A 20,811-nucleotide genomic window follows, 5' to 3' on the forward strand; every position below is an offset into this window, starting at 1 on the left:
TTATTTAATCTAGTTTTGCTTGAAACTGATCTGTTTTCATTTACTACAGATGCATAGCACTTTGAAAATGCTTTTTTATTTTGATTTAACTAGGCAGTTAAGAACAACTTATTATTTACAATGACGGCCTACTCCGGCCAAACCCTGACAACACTGGGCCAATTGTGCACCGCCCTATGGGACTCCCAATCACGGCTGGATGTGATGTAGTCTGGATTCAAACCAGGTACTGCAGTGACATCTCTTGTACTGTGATGCAGTGTCTTAGACCACTGCGCCACTCGGGAGCCCCAACCTTGTAGAGATAGTATCAACATTGAAAGTATTGTAAAACGCAATAAAGAACAGCTAACAAAATGGCGTTTATATGCATTAGACATGTTTACTTTAATATACATCATAGATGTGAAATGGTCAAGAAATCAAAAGCTTACTACTGTATATATCTGACTGTATGTCACAGTCATAAATGTTTCACCAGCGAACAGTACTGTAACGCCATATGTGAATGGTACTATATCTGGTTATAGCTCTGCTAAGCACAGAATATGACTGATTTCAATGAAGATTTCATGTTTTCAAATTAACTGGCAAACAAAAGCACACCAAAGTATTATTTTTGTGGATTCGAAGGAATCGTTACATACAGGAATCGAAGGAATCGTCACATACAGGAATCGAAGGAATCGTCACATACAGGAATCGAAGGAATCGTCACATACAGGAATCGAAGGAATCGTCACATACAGGAATCGTTTCCTGTATGTGTTACCAGGATGTGGTCTCCTCTGCTGGTCATGGCTGCTACATGCATTATCAGTTCACAGTAATGATCTAACTCCTTAGTCTTACACTGTGTCCATTGAGTGTAAAATATATTTAAATGTGTTTGTAATGGCCTTAGAATCATATATTGCATGTGTCTTCATTGACCGAAGCTGGAAATAACTCATGAGGAAAACATATATATTATATGCATACTATTAATCAACAACCTGATGATTTGAGTCATCTCAAATGTGAAAATGCAGCTGTACAATGAACAATTCTTAAGGAATCAAACTAAGTATATATTAAAGCTATGCATTTGACCTTTGTTGTTCGTATGACTAATTGTTGAGGTGGACTTAACCCAATGTGGTACTGTTAGAGCATTTCGTTCTGATACCTCAACCATCCTGTAATTCCGAGGTAAGATATTAACAAGCACAAACACACCAGGAAGATTGTTTAATACATCTCAGTGTCCATGTTTGATTCTGGTTCTCATGGAAATAGAACATGACATGTAGAATATGGTTTACTACTGTATAATTAATACAGTGCATTATATGTGGTTTACTACTGTATAATTAATACAGTGCATTATATGTGGTTTACTACTGTATAATTAATACAGTGCATTATATGTGGTTTATTACTGTATAATGAATACAGTGCATTATATGTGGTTTACTACTGTATAATTAATACAGTGCATTATGTGGTTTACTACTGTATAATTAATACAGTGCATTATATGTGGTTTACTACTGTATAATTAATACAGTATATTATATGTGGTTTACTACTGTATAATTAATACAGTATATTATATGTGGTTTACTACTGTATAATTAATACAGTATATTATATGTGGTTTACTACTGTATAATTAATACAGTATATTATATGTGGTTTACTACTGTATAATTAATACGGTGCATTATATGTGGTTTACTACTGTATAATTAATACAGTATATTATGTGGTTTACTACTGTATAATTAATACAGTATATTATATGTGGTTTACTACTGTATAATTAATACAGTATATTATCATGCAAGCAAAAAAAAGCATCAGGCACAAGCTTATTTGAACTGCAATACTGAACATTTAATTCTACAGGATCTCAAATAACCCTGTATCTTTATCATACGCAAATGATAAACATCACTTCCTACAAGATAGTTTAATACTTCTGAAAACTGGTGAACGATGTCCCTGAAGCTCAGAGACAGATGAATCCATGTTTTTTGACATATTATCACGTAAACAATACAAGAATACTAACTTTCAAAAATAGTGTAGCCTGTCAGGAAGAGACAAAGCTCACCTGGTAGCTACATACTGTACAAGTCCCGGTGAGGGTGTGCACCACAAGACTCTCCTGTGGTGTCCACTCTGTCTCTTCTGAACACTCCCCCACACATGCTTCCTCAGGGCATGGGGGAGTGTCTCTGAGTCGGGGGAAGAGGGGGAGCCCTTGTCTGGGACAACAAAACAATGAATAAAGACAGACAAACAGATGAAACGCTTCAAAAGAGACTGAATGTAGTTATACAAAACATTCTATTTACAGTAATAGTGCATTTTGAGCTTTAGAGAGGACATTCAGCAGATCAACTGAAAATATTTAAGAGCATGTTCACGCTTACGGAGCATAATATAATGACTGAAAAACTGAGCCGCCTCGCTTTATGCACCAAAATTCAATGAAGATGATAGGACACCACAAAAAAGGATATAAGAAAATGAGGAAGTGGCACAAACCCTGCCCAGCTCTACCCAGCCGTACCCAGCCCATCTCTATCCAGCACTGTCCTACCCAGCCACCCCACCCCTACCCATCCCTACCCCACCCAGCCCTGCCCTGCCACACCCCGCCCTGCCCTACCCAGCCCTGCCCAGACCTGCTCTACCCAGCCCTATCCAGCACTGTCCTACCCAGCCACCCCATCCCTACCCCACCCAGCACTGCCCTGCCACACCCCGCCCTGCCCTACCCAGCCCTGCCCAGACCTGCTCTACCCAGACCTACCTATATCTACCCAGCCCTACCCATCTCTACCAAGCCCTGCCCAGGCCTACACAGCCCTGCCCAGCCCTACCCCGTCCTACCCAGTCCTACCCAACACTACCCAGTCCTACTCAAAACTACCCAGTCCTACTCAAAACTACCCAGTCCTACCCAAAACTACCCAGTCCTACCCAAAACTACCCAAAACTACCCAGTCCTACCCAAAACTACCCAGTCCTACCCAACACTACCCAGTCCTACTCAACACTACCCAGTCCTACCCAGCCATACTCAACAGTACCCAGTCCTATCCATCCCTACCCAGTCCTACTCAACACTACCCAGTCCTAATCAACACTACCCAGCCGAACCCAGCCCTACTCAACACTACCCAGGCCTACCCAGCCATACTCAACACTACCCAGCCCAACCCTACTCAACCCTACTCAACACTACCCAGCCCAGCCCAACCCTACCCAGCCCTACTCAACACTACCCAGCCCAACCCTACCCAGCCCTAGTCAACACTACCCAGTCCTACCCAGCCATACTCAACACTACCAAGTCCTACCCAGCCCAACCCTACCCAGCCCTACTCAACACTACCCAGTCCTACGCAGCCATACTCAACACTACCCAGTCCTACCCAGTCCAACCCTACCCAGCCCTACTCAACACTACCCAGCCCTACTCAACACTACCCAGTCCTACCCAGCCCTACTCAAAACTATCCAGTCTTAATTAACACTACCCAGCCAAACCCACACCTACCCAACACTACCCAGTCCTACCCAGCCCTACTCAACACTACCCAGTCCTACCCAGCCCTACTCAACACTACCCAGTCCTGCCCTGCCCTACTCAACACTACCCAGTCCTGCCCTGCCCTAATCAACACTACCCAGTCCTACCCAGCCCTACTCAACACTACCCAGCCCTGCCCTACCCAGTCCTACCCAGCCCCTCCCTACCCACCCTACCCAGCCCCTCCCTACCCCCCTACCCAGTCCTACCCTGCCCCTCCCTACCCAGCCCTGCCCTACCCAGTCCATCCCTACCCTGCCCAGCCCCTCCCTAGCCACCCTACCCAGCCCTGCCCTACCCAGCCCTAGTCTAGTCTACATACCGGTCGTATTCTTCCAGCTGAGAGGTCAGGTGAGCTGTGTGTGCTGCCTGCACTCTCTGAGAGGATGTGAGAGAAAACAAGGCCAGATACACAGTGTTCAGAGAAAAGAAAAGGAACAAAACAGTGCGTGTACTGTACATTGTTAATGAAGACTACTGTGTTTCGAACAGTGCGTGTACTGTACATTGTTAATGAAGACTACTGGGTTTCTAAGAGTGCGTGTACTGTACATTGTTAATGAAGACTACTGGGTTTCTAACAGTGCGCTTACTGTACATTGTTAATGAAGACTACTGTGTTTCTAACAGTGCGTGTACTGTACATTGTTAATGAAGACTACTGGGTTTTTAACAGTGCGCTTACTGTACATTGTTAATGAAGACTACTGGGTTTTTAACAGTGCGCTTACTGTACATTGTTAATGAAGACTACTGGGTTTCTAACAGTGCGTGTACTGTACATTGTTAATGAAGACTACTGGGTTTCTAACAGTGCGCTTACTGTACATTGTTAATGAAGACTACTGGGTTTCTAACAGTGCGTGTACTGTACATTGTTAATGAAGACTACTGTGTTTCTAACAGTGCGTGTACTGTACATTGTTAATGAAGACTACTGGGTTTTTAACAGTGCGCTTACTGTACATTGTTAATGAAGACTACTGGGTTTTTAACAGTGCGCTTACTGTACATTGTTAATGAAGACTACTGGTTTTCTAACAGTGCGTGTACTGTACATTGTTAATGAAGACTACTGGGTTTCTAACAGTGCGTATACTGTACATTGTTAATGAAGACTACTGGGTTTCTAACAGTGCGTGTACTGTACATTGTTAATGAAGACTACTGGGTTTCTAACAGTGTGTGTACTGTACATTGTTAATGAAGACTACTGGGTTTCTAACAGTGTGTGTACTGTACATTGTTAATGAAGACTACTGTGTTTCTAACAGTGCGTGTACTGTACATTGTTAATGAAGACTACTGGGTTTCTAACAGTGCGTGTACTGTACATTGTTAATGAAGACTACTGGGTTTCTAACAGTGCGTGTACTGTACATTGGTTTTCTGTGATGACTGAGAGTTAATCCCCACCTGCCCTGCTGTCTGACAGGCTCTGTGATTTCAGTGAGAAAGAAGCCTGCAACCTGTCCTCCGGGTCCTTAGGGGGCGTACTGTTTACAGACCAGGACCCAGGGCCAGATGAGAAGCAGAGGAGACTGCAGGGGGTTCCAGAAATAGGGATGGGTGGAGAGAATGGAGGAAGAGTGGGGGTGGGAAGGCTCTGCAGAATTAAATGTAGAAACAATGGGAATTCAGATCATGAAAATAATAGTAATCCCCTTGAGAATGCAGAGTTTTTTTAACAGACTCCAAATTCTATCTGCAGAGTTGAATCTTCTATCACTTGACTAGTCTTATGGAATGTGTTGTACAGTATTATACCACAAGGTGGCACACTTCACAAATAGACCTCATCCATACTGTATGTTCAAAGCTTTCTTTCTCATCACTCCATGTATGTTTTGAGTCCAGGTACATTTGACAACAAAGTGTCATTCAGAGGGTAAACCAGATCTCTCACCTCCTCTTCCTCCTCTTTCTCCCCGTCCCCCAGCAGCTCCACCACCAGAGAAGGAAAGACCCCCAAGCGTCCGTCCAGCTCTCCCTCCCAGAAGCCGTCGTCAACCTCCCCCTGGCGGCAGCGCAGCAGCCTAATGACCGCCCCTTCTGGGAAGGACAGCTCCTCTGGACCCTGGCCCTGGTACTCAAACAGAGCCCGTGCCAGACCTACACCACAGAACAGACCAGACCAGAACCAAACACACAGACATCAGACTGGTACTCAAACAGAGCCCGTGCCAGACATTCGTCACAGAACAGACTCAGACAAGTCAGTAATACATGGGTAAACATTGTCTACATTACTAATGATTAACAAGATGGTGATACAGTTATATCAATGACGGCTTGAACCTGGAATTTGGCCACTTGTCCAAATGGTATGAATCATGTCACAAACATTCAGAGGTGGGAAAGAAGCTTTCTGGTTAGTGATGATTCTTAAGGCAGAAGAGCCCCTACTAACCCCCAGAGTGAGGGGAGCGGCCCTGCTGCCTCTTGGAATGTTCTGATGAGGAGCTGGAACTGTTGAAGGACCAGTCCAGCTGGGGACAAGGGAAGCCCTGCGCCAGGCAGACAGAGGAGCCCTCTCCTGGTGACCACAGGAACTGCAGGTACCTCTCAGGGACGTAGCCAACCTGGCCTGCTGCATTACGGGCCTGGAGAGGAGCACACAGTCAGTGAGTGTCAATAACATGGCTTTAGGGATAGTATATTCAGGGACAGTTGGACTTCATAGATGTGTTAAGAAGATAGTATTATAGCCATTCAATTATTGCGTCTCGTTGGGTCAATTATTGCGTCTCGTTGGGTCAATTATGGAGTCTCGTTGGGTCAATTATAGAGTCTAGTTGGGTCAATTATGGAGTCTCGTTGGGTCAATTATGGAGTCTCGTTGGGTCAATTATGGAGTCTCGTTGGGTCAATTATGGAGTCTCGTTGGGTCAATTATGGAGTCTCGTTGGGTCAATTATGGAGTCTCGTTGGGTCAATTATGGAGTCTCGTTGGGTCAATTATGGAGTCTCGTTGGGTCAATTATGGAGTCTCGTTGGGTCAATTATGGAGTCTCGTTGGGTCAATTATGGAGTCTCGTTGGGTCAATTATGGAGTCTCGTTGGGTCAATTATGGAGTCTCGTTGGGTCAATTATGGAGTCTCGTTGGGTCAATTATGGAGTCTCGTTGGGTCAATTATGGAGTCTCGTTGGGTCAATTGCAACCAACAGGCTTAACGCGCAGCTGCAGGTTAGTGCTGGATTTCTTAAAACGCTACTAACGGGAGATTACGTGTACCAGCGTTTTAAAACAAACTGCTTGCAACCAAAAAGCCACAAGAATAAACCAGATCAGTTCATCTCCCGTTGTACTGTGTCAAATTAGTTAGATACCGCACAGCTGGGTCTAGCTTCACTACTCCAGGCCCCAATTAAATATTGACTATCAGGAACATTGAAAATAGCAAGGCTGGTAATTAATCAATATTTATTGTAAGAATATGCACTAGACAACACACATTATTGTTGTCTATCAACAATGACAAGCCACCGGGGTCTGACAATCTGGATGGAAAATTACTGAGGATAATAGCAGATGATACTGCCACTCCTATTTGCCACATCTTCAATTGAAGCCTACTGGAAAGTGTGTGCCCTCAGGACTGGAGGGAAGCTATAGTCTTTCCGCTACCCAAGAATAGTAAAGACCCCTTTACTGGCTCAAATAGCTGACCAATCAGCCTGTTACCAACCCTTAGTAAACTTCAGATTATTTTTTGTTGACCAGATACAATGCTATTTCACAGTAAATAAATGGACAACTTTCAGCACACTTATAGGGAAGGACACTCAACAAGCACAGCACTTACACAAATGACTGATGAGAAATTGGCTGAGAGAAATTGATGATAAAATGATTGTGGGGGCTGTCTTGTTCGACTTCAGTGCAGCTTTTGACATTATTGATCATTGTCTACTGCTGGAAAAACATGTGGATAAGTTACTTGTCTAACAGGTGTTCTTTAATAGAAGCCTTTCAAACATAATCCAGGTAGAATCAGGAATTCCCTAGTAGCTGTTTAGGCCCCTTGCTCTTTTCAATTTTTACTAACGACATGCCACTGACTTTGAGTAAAGCCAGAGTGTCTACGTATGCGGATGACTTAACACTATACACGTCAGCTACTACAGCAACTGAAATGAATGCAACACTTAACAAAGAGCTGCAGTAAGCTTCAGAGTGGGTGGCAAGGAATACATTAGCCCTAAATATTTCTAAAACTAAAAGCATTGTATTTGGGACAAATCATTCACTAAACCCTAAATGTCAACTAAATATTGTAATAAATCATGTGGAAATGTATCAAGTTGAGATGACAGAGTACGCAGAGTACGACCCTGCCTCACACAGGAAGCAGCGCAGGTCCTAATCCAGGCACTTGTCATCTCCCGTCTGGATTACTGCAACTCGCTGTTGGCTGGGCTCCCTGCCTGTGCCATTAAACCCCTACAACTCATCCAGAACGCCGCAGCCCGTCTGGTGTTCAACCTTCCCAAGTTCTCTCACGTCACCCCGCTCCTCCGCTCTCTCCACTGGCTTCCAGTTGAAGCTCGCATCCGCTACAAGACCATGGTGCTTGCCTACGGAGCTGTGAGGGGAACGGCACCTCAGTACCTCCAGGCTCTGATCAGGCCCTACACCCATACAAGGGCACTGCGTTCATCCACCTCTGGCCTGCTCGCCTCCCTACCACTGAGGAAGTACAGTTCCCGCGCAGCCCAGTCAAAACTGTTCGCTGCTCTGGCCCCCCAATGGTGGAACAAACTCCCTCACGACGCCAGGACAGCGGAGTCAATCACCACCTTCCGGAGACACCTGAAACCCCACCTCTTTCAGGAATACCTAGGATAGGATAAAGTAATCCTTCTCACCCCCCTTAAAAGATTTAGATGCACTATTGTAAAGTGGCTGTTCCACTGGATGTCTTAAGGTGAACGCACCAATTTGTAAGTCGCTCTGGATAAGAGCGTCTGCTAAATGACTTAAATGTAAATGTAAATGTAATGACTAAACTGCTTGGAGTAACCCTGGATTGTAAACTGTCATGGTCAAAACATATTGATGCAGTAATAGCTAAGATGGGGAGAAGTCTGTCTATAATAAAGTGATGTTCTGCCTTCTTAACAACTCTATCAACAAGGCAGGTCCTACAGGCCCTATTTTTGTTGCACCTTGAGGTTCCGGACCGTGGACCGTCTCAGGAGGTCCCGGACCGTTGACCGTCTCAGGAGGTCCCGGACCGTGGACCGTCTCAGGAGGTCCCGGACCGTGGACCGTCTCAAGAGGTCCCGGACCGTGGACCGTCTCAGGAGGTCCCGGACCGTTGACCGTCTCAGGAGGTCCCGGACAGTGGACCGTCTCAGGAGGTCCCGGACCGTGGACCGTCTCAGGAGGTCCCGGACCGTGGACCGTCTCAGGAGGTCCCGGACCGTGGACCGTCTCAGGAGGTCCCAGACCGTGGACCGTCTCAGGAGGTCCCGGACCGTGGACCGTCTCAGGAGGTCCCGGACCGTGGACCGTCTCAGGAGGTCCCGGACCGTGGACCGTCTCAGGAGGTCCCGGACCGTGGACCGTCTCAGGAGGTCCCGGACCGTGGACCGTCTCAGGAGGTCCCGGACCGTGGACCGTCTCAGGAGGTCCCGGACCGTGGACCGTCTCAGGAGGTCCCGGACCGTGGACCGTCTCAGGAGGTCCCGGACTGGGAACTGTCGCCGGAAGCTCTGGATTGGGAACTGTCGCCGGAAGCTCTGGACTGGGAACTGTTGCCGGAAGCTCTGGACTGGGAACTGTCGCCGGAAGCTCTGGACTGGGAACTGTCGCCGGAAGCTCTGGACTGGGGATCATCGCAGGAAGCTTGGTGCTTGGGGCCGGCACTGGTGGTACCGGGCTGGTGACACGCACCTCAGGGCGAGCACGAGGAGCAGGCACAGGACGTACTTGACTGGGAAGACGCACTTGAGGGATAGTGCGAGGAGCAGGAACAGGACGCACCTGACTGGGAAAGCGCACTTCAGGGCGAGTGCGAGGAGGAGGCACAGGACGTACTGGACTGGGGACACGCATTTCAGGGAAAGTGCGAGGAGCAGGCACAGGATATACCGGGCTGTGGAGGCGCACTGGAGACACGGTGCGTAGAACCGGAACACATTGTACCGGAATGATGACACTCTTCACACGGTGAGTACGAGGAGTTGGCAGAGGACATACTGGGCTGTGGAGGCGCACTGGAGACACGGTGCGTAGAACCGGAACACATTGTACCGGACCGATGACACTCTTCACATGGTGAGTACGAGGAGTTGGCAGAGGACATACTGGGCTGTGGAGGCGCACTGGAGATCTTGTGCGTATAGCCGGCATCAAAGGTACCGGTTCGATAACACACTTCGCACAGCAAGTGCAAGGAGCAGGCACAGGTTGTACCGGGCTGTGGAAGCGCACTGGAGACACGGTGCATATAGCCTGCATCAATTGTTCCAGAAATTTAACACACTTCTCAGGATGAGTACGGGGAGCTGACTACGTAGTGCTCAAACACACTATACATAAACAATATCCCATAACCCACAGGTGGAAAAAATGCTTAAGTATGATCCCCAATTAGAGACAACGATAACCAGAGGCCTCTAATTGGGAATCATACAAATCACCAACATAGGAAATCAAACCTAGAACCCCACATAGAAGATATAAACTAGAACAAAAAACCCTAGTCACGCCCTGACCTACTCTACCATAGAAAATACAGGTTTTCAATATTCAGGTAGCTAAGATGGGAAGAAGTCCGTAATAAAGCGAGGATTTTCCTTCTTTTTTTTAACCTTTATTTAACTAGGCAAATCAGTTAAGAACAAATTCTTATTTTCAATGACGGCCTAGGAACAGTGGGTTAACTGCCTGTTCAGGGGCAAAACAACAGATTTGTACCTTGTCAGCTCGGGGGTTTGAACTTGCAACCTTCCGGTTACTAGTCCAACGCTCTAACCACTAGGCTATGCTAACAACACTATCAACAAGGCAGGTCCTACAGGCCCTAGTTTTGTTGCACCTTGACTACTGTTCAGTCGTGTGCTCAGGTGCCACAAAGAAATTGCAATTGATTCAGAACAGGTCAGCACGGCTGGCCTTTGGATGTACTCAGAGAGCTAATATCAATAATATGCATGTCAATCTCTCCTGGCTCAAAGTGGAGGAGAGATTGACTTCATCACTACTTGTATTTGTGAGAGGTATTGACATGTTGAACGCACCAATCTTTCTGTTTGAACTACTGGCACACAGCTCGGACACCCATGTATATCCCACAAGACATGTCACAAGAGGTCTCTTCACAGTCCCCAAGTCCAGAACAGACTATAGGAGACACACAGTACTACATAGAGCCATGACTACATGGAACTCTATTCCACATCAAGTAACTGATGCAAGCAGTAAAATTATATTTAAAAAACATATAATAAAACACCTTATGGAACAGTGGGGACTGTGAAGCAACACAAACATAGACACAGACTCATGCACACACACACACACACACACGATAACATACATACAGTACATAAAGCTAGCTGCCATTGGACTCTGGAGCAGTGGAAATGCATTCTCTGGAGTGATAAATCACGCTTCACCATCTGGCAGTCCGACGAACGAATCTGGGTTTGGCGGATGCCAGGAGAACACTTCCTGCCCGAATGCATGGTGCTGACTGTAAAGTTTGGTGGAGGAGGAATAATGGTCGTGGGCTGTTTTTCATAGTTCGGACTAGACCCCTCAGTTCCAGTGAAGGGAAATCTTAACGCTACAGCATACAATGACATTCTAGACGATTCTGTGCTTCTAACTTTGTGGCAACAGCTTGGGGGAAGGCCCTTTCCTGTTTCAGCATAACAATAACCGTGTGCACAGAGCGGCCTTCCCCCAAGGCCAGTCAAGTTCTTCCACACCGATCTCGTCAAACCATTTCTGTACAAACCTCACTTTGTGCACAGGGGTACTGTCGAGTACAGTACAGTAAAGTACAATACAGTACATTATAGACATCTATGTTTGGGCTACATTATAATATAATTTGATTAGACTATAATTTTATGAAAACATATATTCTATTAACTCAATCATGATTGGCTTGATTTAGTTACCAATTTTAGAATGTGGATAGTTCAGGATACTTTATCTTCCGATAAAATGTGAATGTTAAATTGTCACAGTAAATGAGGAATGATTGTCAAATAGTCAAATCTGTGCTTAGTCTGCTCAAATAGAAGGTTTAATTTATTCTGAAGATAATACCCACCAGAGGGCTAAATAGTCTTGAAAAATGTTGGCAGTAACCATGACTTAAGGTTAACACTTTTAGGGAGCGGTAACATGGTGGCCAATAGTTGTTGCAGTTGAGATCAACTGTGTGGGATCTCATTAATGGTTTACAGAGAGCTCGCCTAATGTTGACAGTGCTTAATGTTGGTTGTAACTGACCCGTTATTTTTCACAACTGTTACGGATCAGTAAATATGAAGTTGAAGCGACATAAAGCCTCTCTTTCTCAAACAGGAAGACCGGCAGTTTGTTTACACTGTGCTTAGTAGAAACAGGAAGTGAGGAGACCGCAGGCATTTGGTAGAGTGGGCAAATGTGTGGGAACAACTGCCTGCTACAGTAAATAGCACTGTTCCATGAGACAAAAGTTGCATCCCAAATGGCACCTTATTCCCTACATAGTTCACTGCTTTTGACCAGAGCCCTATGGAGCCTAAATATGGAATAGGGTGCCATTTGGGATGCAGGCAGAGAGAAATCTGTCCTCATTTACCTTCAGCCAGTCCTCCATGTCTCCATCCTCTATCACCTGAAGCTCTTCTCCCTCTGTGATTGACAGCTCATCTCCTTGGCAGGCCTGCAGGAAGATGGGCCAGAAAATTACACACAATAACACCTGAGAGGAAAATCCCATTCCTGTAATGTTGACATTTCTAAAATGTTAAGTCCTGATATTGTCACCTGATAGCTGTAGAGAACCATGCAAGCCAAGGGGTATCCACACGGCACCGAGCAGGAAGTTGAATCGATGAAAGTGTCACCATCTTCATCGTAGTCGTCGAAGTCTGTGAACTCAAACTCGTCCTCGGAGATATCTCCGTTGGACATGCGTGCCTCGCTCAGCCTCCTGTCCCTCTCCAGCTCCTCGTCTGCCTGGGTCATAGCACTGCTCACCCATGGCTCCACGTCCACCCCCGCCGACGCCAGCAGCGCCAGCCTGGACTCCGCCTTCACCCGGCTCACCTGGACACACACAAACACACACACACCACTTACTACCTGTAACCCCTCCCACACGTCTCTCACAGGTACCTTGTACCAGATTACTTTTCCTCAATGTCATCCCTTTTACAGCCACAACTCAATGTAACACCTCAGACACGGCAACACCTCACACACTGTAACACCTCACACACTGTAACACCTCACACACTGTGACACCTCACACACTGTGACACCTCACACAGTGTAACACCTCACACACTGTAACACCTCACACACTGTAACACCTCACACACTGTAACACCTCACACACTGTAACACCTCACACACTGTAACACCTCAGACACTGTAACACCTCACACACTGTAACACCTCACACACTGTAACACCTCACACACTGTAACACCTCACACACTGTAACACCTCACACACTGTAACACCTCAGACACTGTGACACCTCAGACACTGTGACACCTCAGACACTGTGACACCTCACACACTGTGACACCTCACACACTGTGACACCTCACACACTGTGACACCTCACACACTGTGACACCTCACACACTGTAACACCTCACACACTGTAACACCTCACACACTGTAACACCTCACACACTGTAACACCTCACACACTGTAACACCTCACACACTGTAACACCTCACACACTGTAACAACTCAGACACTGTAACACCTCAGACACTGTAACAACTCAGACACTGTAACAACTCAGACACTGTAACATCTCAGACACTGTAACACCTCAGACACTGTAACACCTCAGACACTGTAACACCTCACACACTAACACCTCACACTGTAACACCTCACACTGTAACACCTCACACACTGTAACACCTCACACACTGTAACACCTCACACACTGTAACACCTCACACACTGTAACACCTCACACACTAACACCTCACACACTAACACCTCACACTGTAACACCTCACACTGTAACACCTCACACACTAACACCTCACACACTAACACCTCAGACACTGTAACACCTCAGACACTGTAACACCTCAGACACTGTAACACCTCAGACACTGTAACACCTCAGGCACTGTAACACCTCAGGCACTGTGACACCTCAGGCACTGTGACACCTCAGGCACTGTGACACCTCACGCACTGTGACACCTCACGCACTGTGACACCTCACACACTGTAACACCTCACACACTGTAACACCTCACACACTGTAACACCTCACACACTTTAACACCTCACACACTGTAACAACTCAGACACTGTAACACCTCACACACTGTAACACCTCACACACTGTAACACCTCACACACTGTAACACCTCACACACTTTAACACCTCACACACTGTAACAACTCAGACACTGTAACATCTCAGACACTGTAACACCTCACACACTGTAACACCTCACACACTGTAACACCTCACACACTGTAACACCTCACACACTGTAACACCTCACACACTGTAACACCTCACACACTGTAACACCTCACACACTGTAACACCTCACACACTTTAACACCTCACACACTGTAACAACTCAGACACTGTAACATCTCAGACACTGTAACAACTCAGACACTGTAACATCTCAGACACTAACATCTCAGACACTAACATCTCAGACACTGTAACACCTGACACACTGTAACAACTCAGACACTGTAACACCTCAGACACTGTAACACCTCACACACTAACACCTCACACACTAACACCTCACACACTAACACCTCACACACTAACACCTCACACACTAACACCTCACACTGTAACACCTCACACACTGTAACACCTCACACACTGTAACACCTCACACACTGTAACACCTCACACACTGTAACACCTCACACACTGTAACACCTCACACACTGTAACACCTCACACTGTAACACCTCACACTGTAACACCTCACACTGTAACACCTCACACTGTAACACCTCACACTGTAACACCTCACACTGTAACACCTCACACTGTAACACCTCACACTGTAACACCTCACACTGTAACACCTCACACTGTAACACCTCACACTGTAACACCTCACACTGTAACACCTCACACTGTAACACCTCACACACTAACACCTCACACACTAACACCTCAGACACTGTAACACCTCAGACACTGTAACACCTCAGACACTGTAACACCTCAGACACTGTAACACCTCAGACACTAACACCTCAGACACTAACACCTCAGACACTGTAACACCTCAGACACTGTAACACCTCAGACACTGTAACACCTCAGACACTGTAACACCTCAGACACTGTAACACCTCAGACACTGTAACACCTCAGACACTGTAACACCTCAGACACTGTAACACCTCAGGCACTGTAACACCTCAGGCACCGTAACACCTCAGGCACCGTAACACCTCAGGCACCGTAACACCTCAGGCACCGTAACACCTCACGCACCGTAACACCTCACGCACCGTAACACCTCTCGCACCGTAACACCTCTCGCACCGTAACACCTCACGCACCGTAACACCTCACGCACCGTAACACCTCACGCACCGTAACACCTCACGCACCGTAACACCTCAGGCACCGTAACACCTCAGGCACCGTAACACCTCAGGCACCGTAACACCTCAGGCACCGTAACTCCTCACACACTAACACCTCACACACTAACACCTCACACACTAACACCTCACACACTAACACCTCAGACACTGTAACTCCTCACACACTGTAACTCCTCACACACTAACACCTCACACTAACACCTCACACACTAACACCTCACACACTAACACCTCACACACTAACACCTCACACACTAACACCTCAGACACTGTAACTCCTCACACACTGTAACTCCTCACACACTAACACCTCACACTAACACCTCACACTAACACCTCACACACTAACACCTCACACACTAACACCTCACACACTGTAACACCTCACACACTTTAACACCTCACACACTGTAACAACTCAGACACTGTAACATCTCAGACACTGTAACACCTCACACACTGTAACACCTCACACACTGTAACACCTCACACACTGTAACACCTCACACACTGTAACACCTCACACACTGTAACACCTCACACACTGTAACACCTCACACACTGTAACACCTCACACACTTTAACACCTCACACACTGTAACAACTCAGACACTGTAACATCTCAGACACTGTAACAACTCAGACACTGTAACATCTCAGACACTGTAACATCTCAGACACTAACATCTCAGACACTGTAACACCTGACACACTGTAACACCTCAGACACTGTAACACCTCAGACACTGTAACACCTCACACACTAACACCTCACACACTAACACCTCACACACTAACACCTCACACACTAACACCTCACACTGTAACACCTCACACACTGTAACACCTCACACACTGTAACACCTCACACTGTAACACCTCACACTGTAACACCTCACACTGTAACACCTCACACTGTAACACCTCACACTGTAACACCTCACACTGTAACACCTCACACTGTAACACCTCACACTGTAACACCTCACACTGTAACACCTCACACTGTAACACCTCACACTGTAACACCTCACACTGTAACACCTCACACTGTAACACCTCACACTGTAACACCTCACACACTAACACCTCACACACTGTAACACCTCAGACACTGTAACACCTCAGACACTAACACCTCAGACACTAACACCTCAGACACTGTAACACCTCAGACACTGTAACACCTCAGACACTGTAACACCTCAGACACTGTAACACCTCAGACACTGTAACACCTCAGACACTGTAACACCTCAGACACTGTAACACCTCAGACACTGTAACACCTCAGACACTGTAACACCTCAGACACTGTAACACCTCAGGCACTGTAACACCTCAGGCACTGTAACACCTCAGGCACTGTAACACCTCAGGCACTGTAACACCTCAGGCACCGTAACACCTCAGGCACCGTAACACCTCAGGCACCGTAACACCTCACGCACCGTAACACCTCACGCACCGTAACACCTCTCGCACCGTAACACCTCTCGCACCGTAACACCTCACTTACCGTAACACCTCACGCACCGTAACACCTCAGGCACCGTAACCTCTCAGGCACCGTAACTCCTCACACACTAACACCTCACACACTAACACCTCACACACTAACACCTCACACACTAACACCTCAGACACTGTAACTCCTCACACACTAACACCTCACACTAACACCTCACACACTAACACCTCACACACTAACACCTCACACACTAACACCTCAGACACTGTAACTCCTCACACACTGTAACTCACACCTAACACCTCACACTAACACCTCACACTAACACCTCACACTAACACCTCACACACTAACACCTCACACACTAACACCTCACACACTAACACCTCACACACTAACACCTCACACACTAACACCTCACACACTAACACCTCACACACTAACACCTCAGACACTGTAACACCTCAGACACTGTAACACCTCAGACACTGTAACACCTCAGACACTGTAACACCTCAGACACTGTAACACCTCAGACACTGTAACACCTCAGGCACTGTAACACCTCAGGCACTGTAACACCTCACGCACTGTAACACCTCACGCACTGTAACACCTCACGCACTGTAACACCTCACGCACTGTAACACCTCACGCACTGTAACACCTCACGCACTGTAACACCTCACGCACTGTAACACCTCACGCACTGTAACACCTCAGGCACTGTAACACCTCAGGCACTGTAACACCTCAGGCACTGTAACACCTCACACACTAACACCTCAGACACTAACACCTCACACTCTGTAACACCTCACACTCTGTAACACCTCACACACTGTAACACCTCAGACACTGTAACACCTCAGACACTGTAACACCTCACACACTAACACCTCACACACTAACACCTCACACACTAACACCTCACACACTAACACCTCACACACTAACACCTCACACACTAACACCTCACACACTAACACCTCACACACTAACACCTCACACACTAACACCTCACACACTAACACCTCACACACTAACACCTCACACTGTAACACCTCACACACTAACACCTCACACACTAACACCTCACACACTAACACCTCACACACTAACACCTCACACACTAACACCTCACACACTAACACCTCACACTAACACCTCACACACTAACACCACACACTAACACCTCACACACTAACACCTCACACACTAACACCTCACACTAACACCTCACACACTAACACCTCAGACACTGTAACACCTCAGACACTGTAACACCTCAGACACTGTAACACCTCAGACACTGTAACACCTCAGACACTGTAACACCTCAGACACTGTAACACCTCAGGCACTGTAACACCTCAGGCGTAACACCTCAGGCACCGTAACACCTCAGGCACCGTAACACCTCAGGCACCGTAACACCTCACGCACCGTAACACCTCACGCACTGTAACACCCTCACGTAACACCTCTCGCACCGTAACACCTCTCGCACTGTAACACCTCACGCACCGTAACACCTCACGCACTGTAACACCTCAGGCACTGTAACACCTCAGGCACTGTAACTCCTCACACACTAACACCTCAGACACTAACACCTCACACACTAACACCTCACACACTAACACCTCAGACACTGTAACTCCTCACACACTGTAACTCCTGTAACACCTCACACACTAACACCTCACACACTAACACCTCACACACTAACACCTGTAACACCTCACACACTAACACCTCAGACACTGTAACTCCTCACACACTGTAACTCCTCACACACTAACACACACTAACACCTCACACTAACACCTCACACACTAACACCTCACACACTAACACCTCACACACTAAACACCTCACACACTAACACCTCACACACTAACACCTCACACACTAACACCTCAGACACTGTAACACCTCAGACACTGTAACACCTCAGACACTGTAACACCTCAGACACTGTAACACCTCAGACACTGTAACACCTCAGACACTGTAACACCTCAGACACTGTAACACCTCAGGCACTGTAACACCTCAGGCACTGTAACACCTCACGCACTGTAACACCTCACGCACTGTAACACCTCACGCACTGTAACACCTCACGCACTGTAACACCTCACACTGTAACACCTCACCACTGTAACACCTCAGGCACTGTAACACCTCAGGCACTGTAACACCTCAGGCACTGTAACACCTCACACACTAACACCTCAGACACTAACACCTCACACTCTGTAACACCTCACACTCTGTAACACCTCACACTCTGTAACACCTCACACACTGTAACACCTCAGACACTGTAACACCTCAGACACTGTAACACCTCACACACTAACACCTCACACACTAACACCTCACACACTAACACCTCACACACTAACACCTCACACACTAACACCTCACACACTAACACCTCACACACTAACACCTCACACACTAACACCTCACACACTAACACCTCACACTAACACCTCACACACTAACACCTCACACACTAACACCTCACACACTAACACCTCACACACTAACACCTCACACACTAACACCTCACACACTAACACCTCACACACTAACACTGTAACACCTCACACTGTAACACCTCACACACTAACAACACACTCAGACACCGTAACACCTCAGACACCGTAACACCTCAGACACCGTAACACCTCAGGCACCGTAACACCTCAGGCACCGTAACACCTCAGGCACCGTAACACCTCACGCACCGTAACACCTCAGGCACCACACCTCACGCACCGTAACACCTCACGCACCGTAACACCTCACGCACGTAACACCTCACGCACCGTAACACCTCACGCACCGTAACACCTCACGCACCGTAACACCTCACGCACCGTAACACCTCACGCACCGTAACACCTCACGCACCGTAACACCTCACGCACCGTAACACCTCAGGCACCGTAACACCTCAGGCACCGTAACACCTCAGGCACCGTAACACCTCAGGCACCGTAACACCTCAGACACCGTAACACCTCAGACACCGTAACACCTCAGGCACCTCAGACACCGTAACACCTCAGACACCGTAACACCTCAGACACCGTAACACCTCAGACACCGTAACACCTCAGACACCGTAACACCTCAGGCACCGTAACACCTCAGGCACCGTAACACCTCAGGCACCGTAACACCTCAGGCACCGTAACACCTCAGGCACCGTAACACCTCAGGCACCGTAACACCTCAGGCACCGTAACACCTCAGGCACCGTAACACCTCAGGCACCGTAACACCTCAGGCACCGTAACACCTCAGGCACCGTAACACCTCAGGCACCGTAACACCTCAGGCACCGTAACACCTCAGGCACCTCAGGCACCGTAACACCTCAGGCACCGTAACACCTCAGGCACCGTAACACCTCAGGCACCGTAACACCTCAGGCACCGTAACACCTCAGGCACCGTAACACCTCAGGCACCGTAACACCTCAGGCACCGTAACACCTCAGGCACCGTAACACCTCAGGCACCGTAACACCTCAGGCACCGTAACACCTCAGGCACCGTAACACCTCAGGCACCGTAACACCTCAGGCACCGTAACACCTCAGGCACCGTAACACCTCAGGCACCTAACACCTCAGGCACCGTAACACCTCAGGCACCACAGGCACCGTAACACCTCAGGCACCGTAACACCTCAGGCACGTAACACCTCAGGCACCGTAACACCTCAGGCACACGTAACACCTCAGGCACCGTAACACTCAGGCACCGTAACACCTCAGGCACCGTAACACCTCAGGCACCGTAACACCTCAGGCACCGTAACACCTCAGATACTGTAACACCTCACACACTGTAACACCTCACACACTGTAACACCTCACACACTAACACCTCACACACTAACACCTCACACACTAACACCT

The 20,811-nt window shown here is 47.5% G+C and overlaps 1 protein-coding gene across 1 annotated transcript in view; it reads right to left on the bottom strand.

The window, feature by feature from the left end:
* Positions 1 to 357: 357 nt before the first annotated feature.
* The window catches only part of LOC115129299 (F-BAR and double SH3 domains protein 1), a 37,617-nt gene continuing 17,163 nt past the window's right edge, over positions 358 to 20,811 (bottom strand). The window contains exons 13-19 of the mRNA XM_029659498.2: positions 12,583 to 12,864; positions 12,395 to 12,478; positions 5,997 to 6,189; positions 5,493 to 5,698; positions 5,003 to 5,192; positions 3,909 to 3,964; positions 358 to 2,252 (exon numbers count right to left, since the gene is read on the bottom strand). Coding sequence (XP_029515358.2) covers positions 2,202 to 2,252; positions 3,909 to 3,964; positions 5,003 to 5,192; positions 5,493 to 5,698; positions 5,997 to 6,189; positions 12,395 to 12,478; positions 12,583 to 12,864 — 1,062 coding nt within the window. The 3' untranslated portion in view covers positions 358 to 2,201. The remainder of the gene's footprint in view (positions 2,253 to 3,908; positions 3,965 to 5,002; positions 5,193 to 5,492; positions 5,699 to 5,996; positions 6,190 to 12,394; positions 12,479 to 12,582; positions 12,865 to 20,811) is intronic.

This window comes from Oncorhynchus nerka, linkage group LG5, assembly GCF_034236695.1.
Source record: "Oncorhynchus nerka isolate Pitt River linkage group LG5, Oner_Uvic_2.0, whole genome shotgun sequence".
In the NCBI taxonomy this organism is placed as follows: Eukaryota; Metazoa; Chordata; class Actinopteri; order Salmoniformes; family Salmonidae; genus Oncorhynchus; species Oncorhynchus nerka.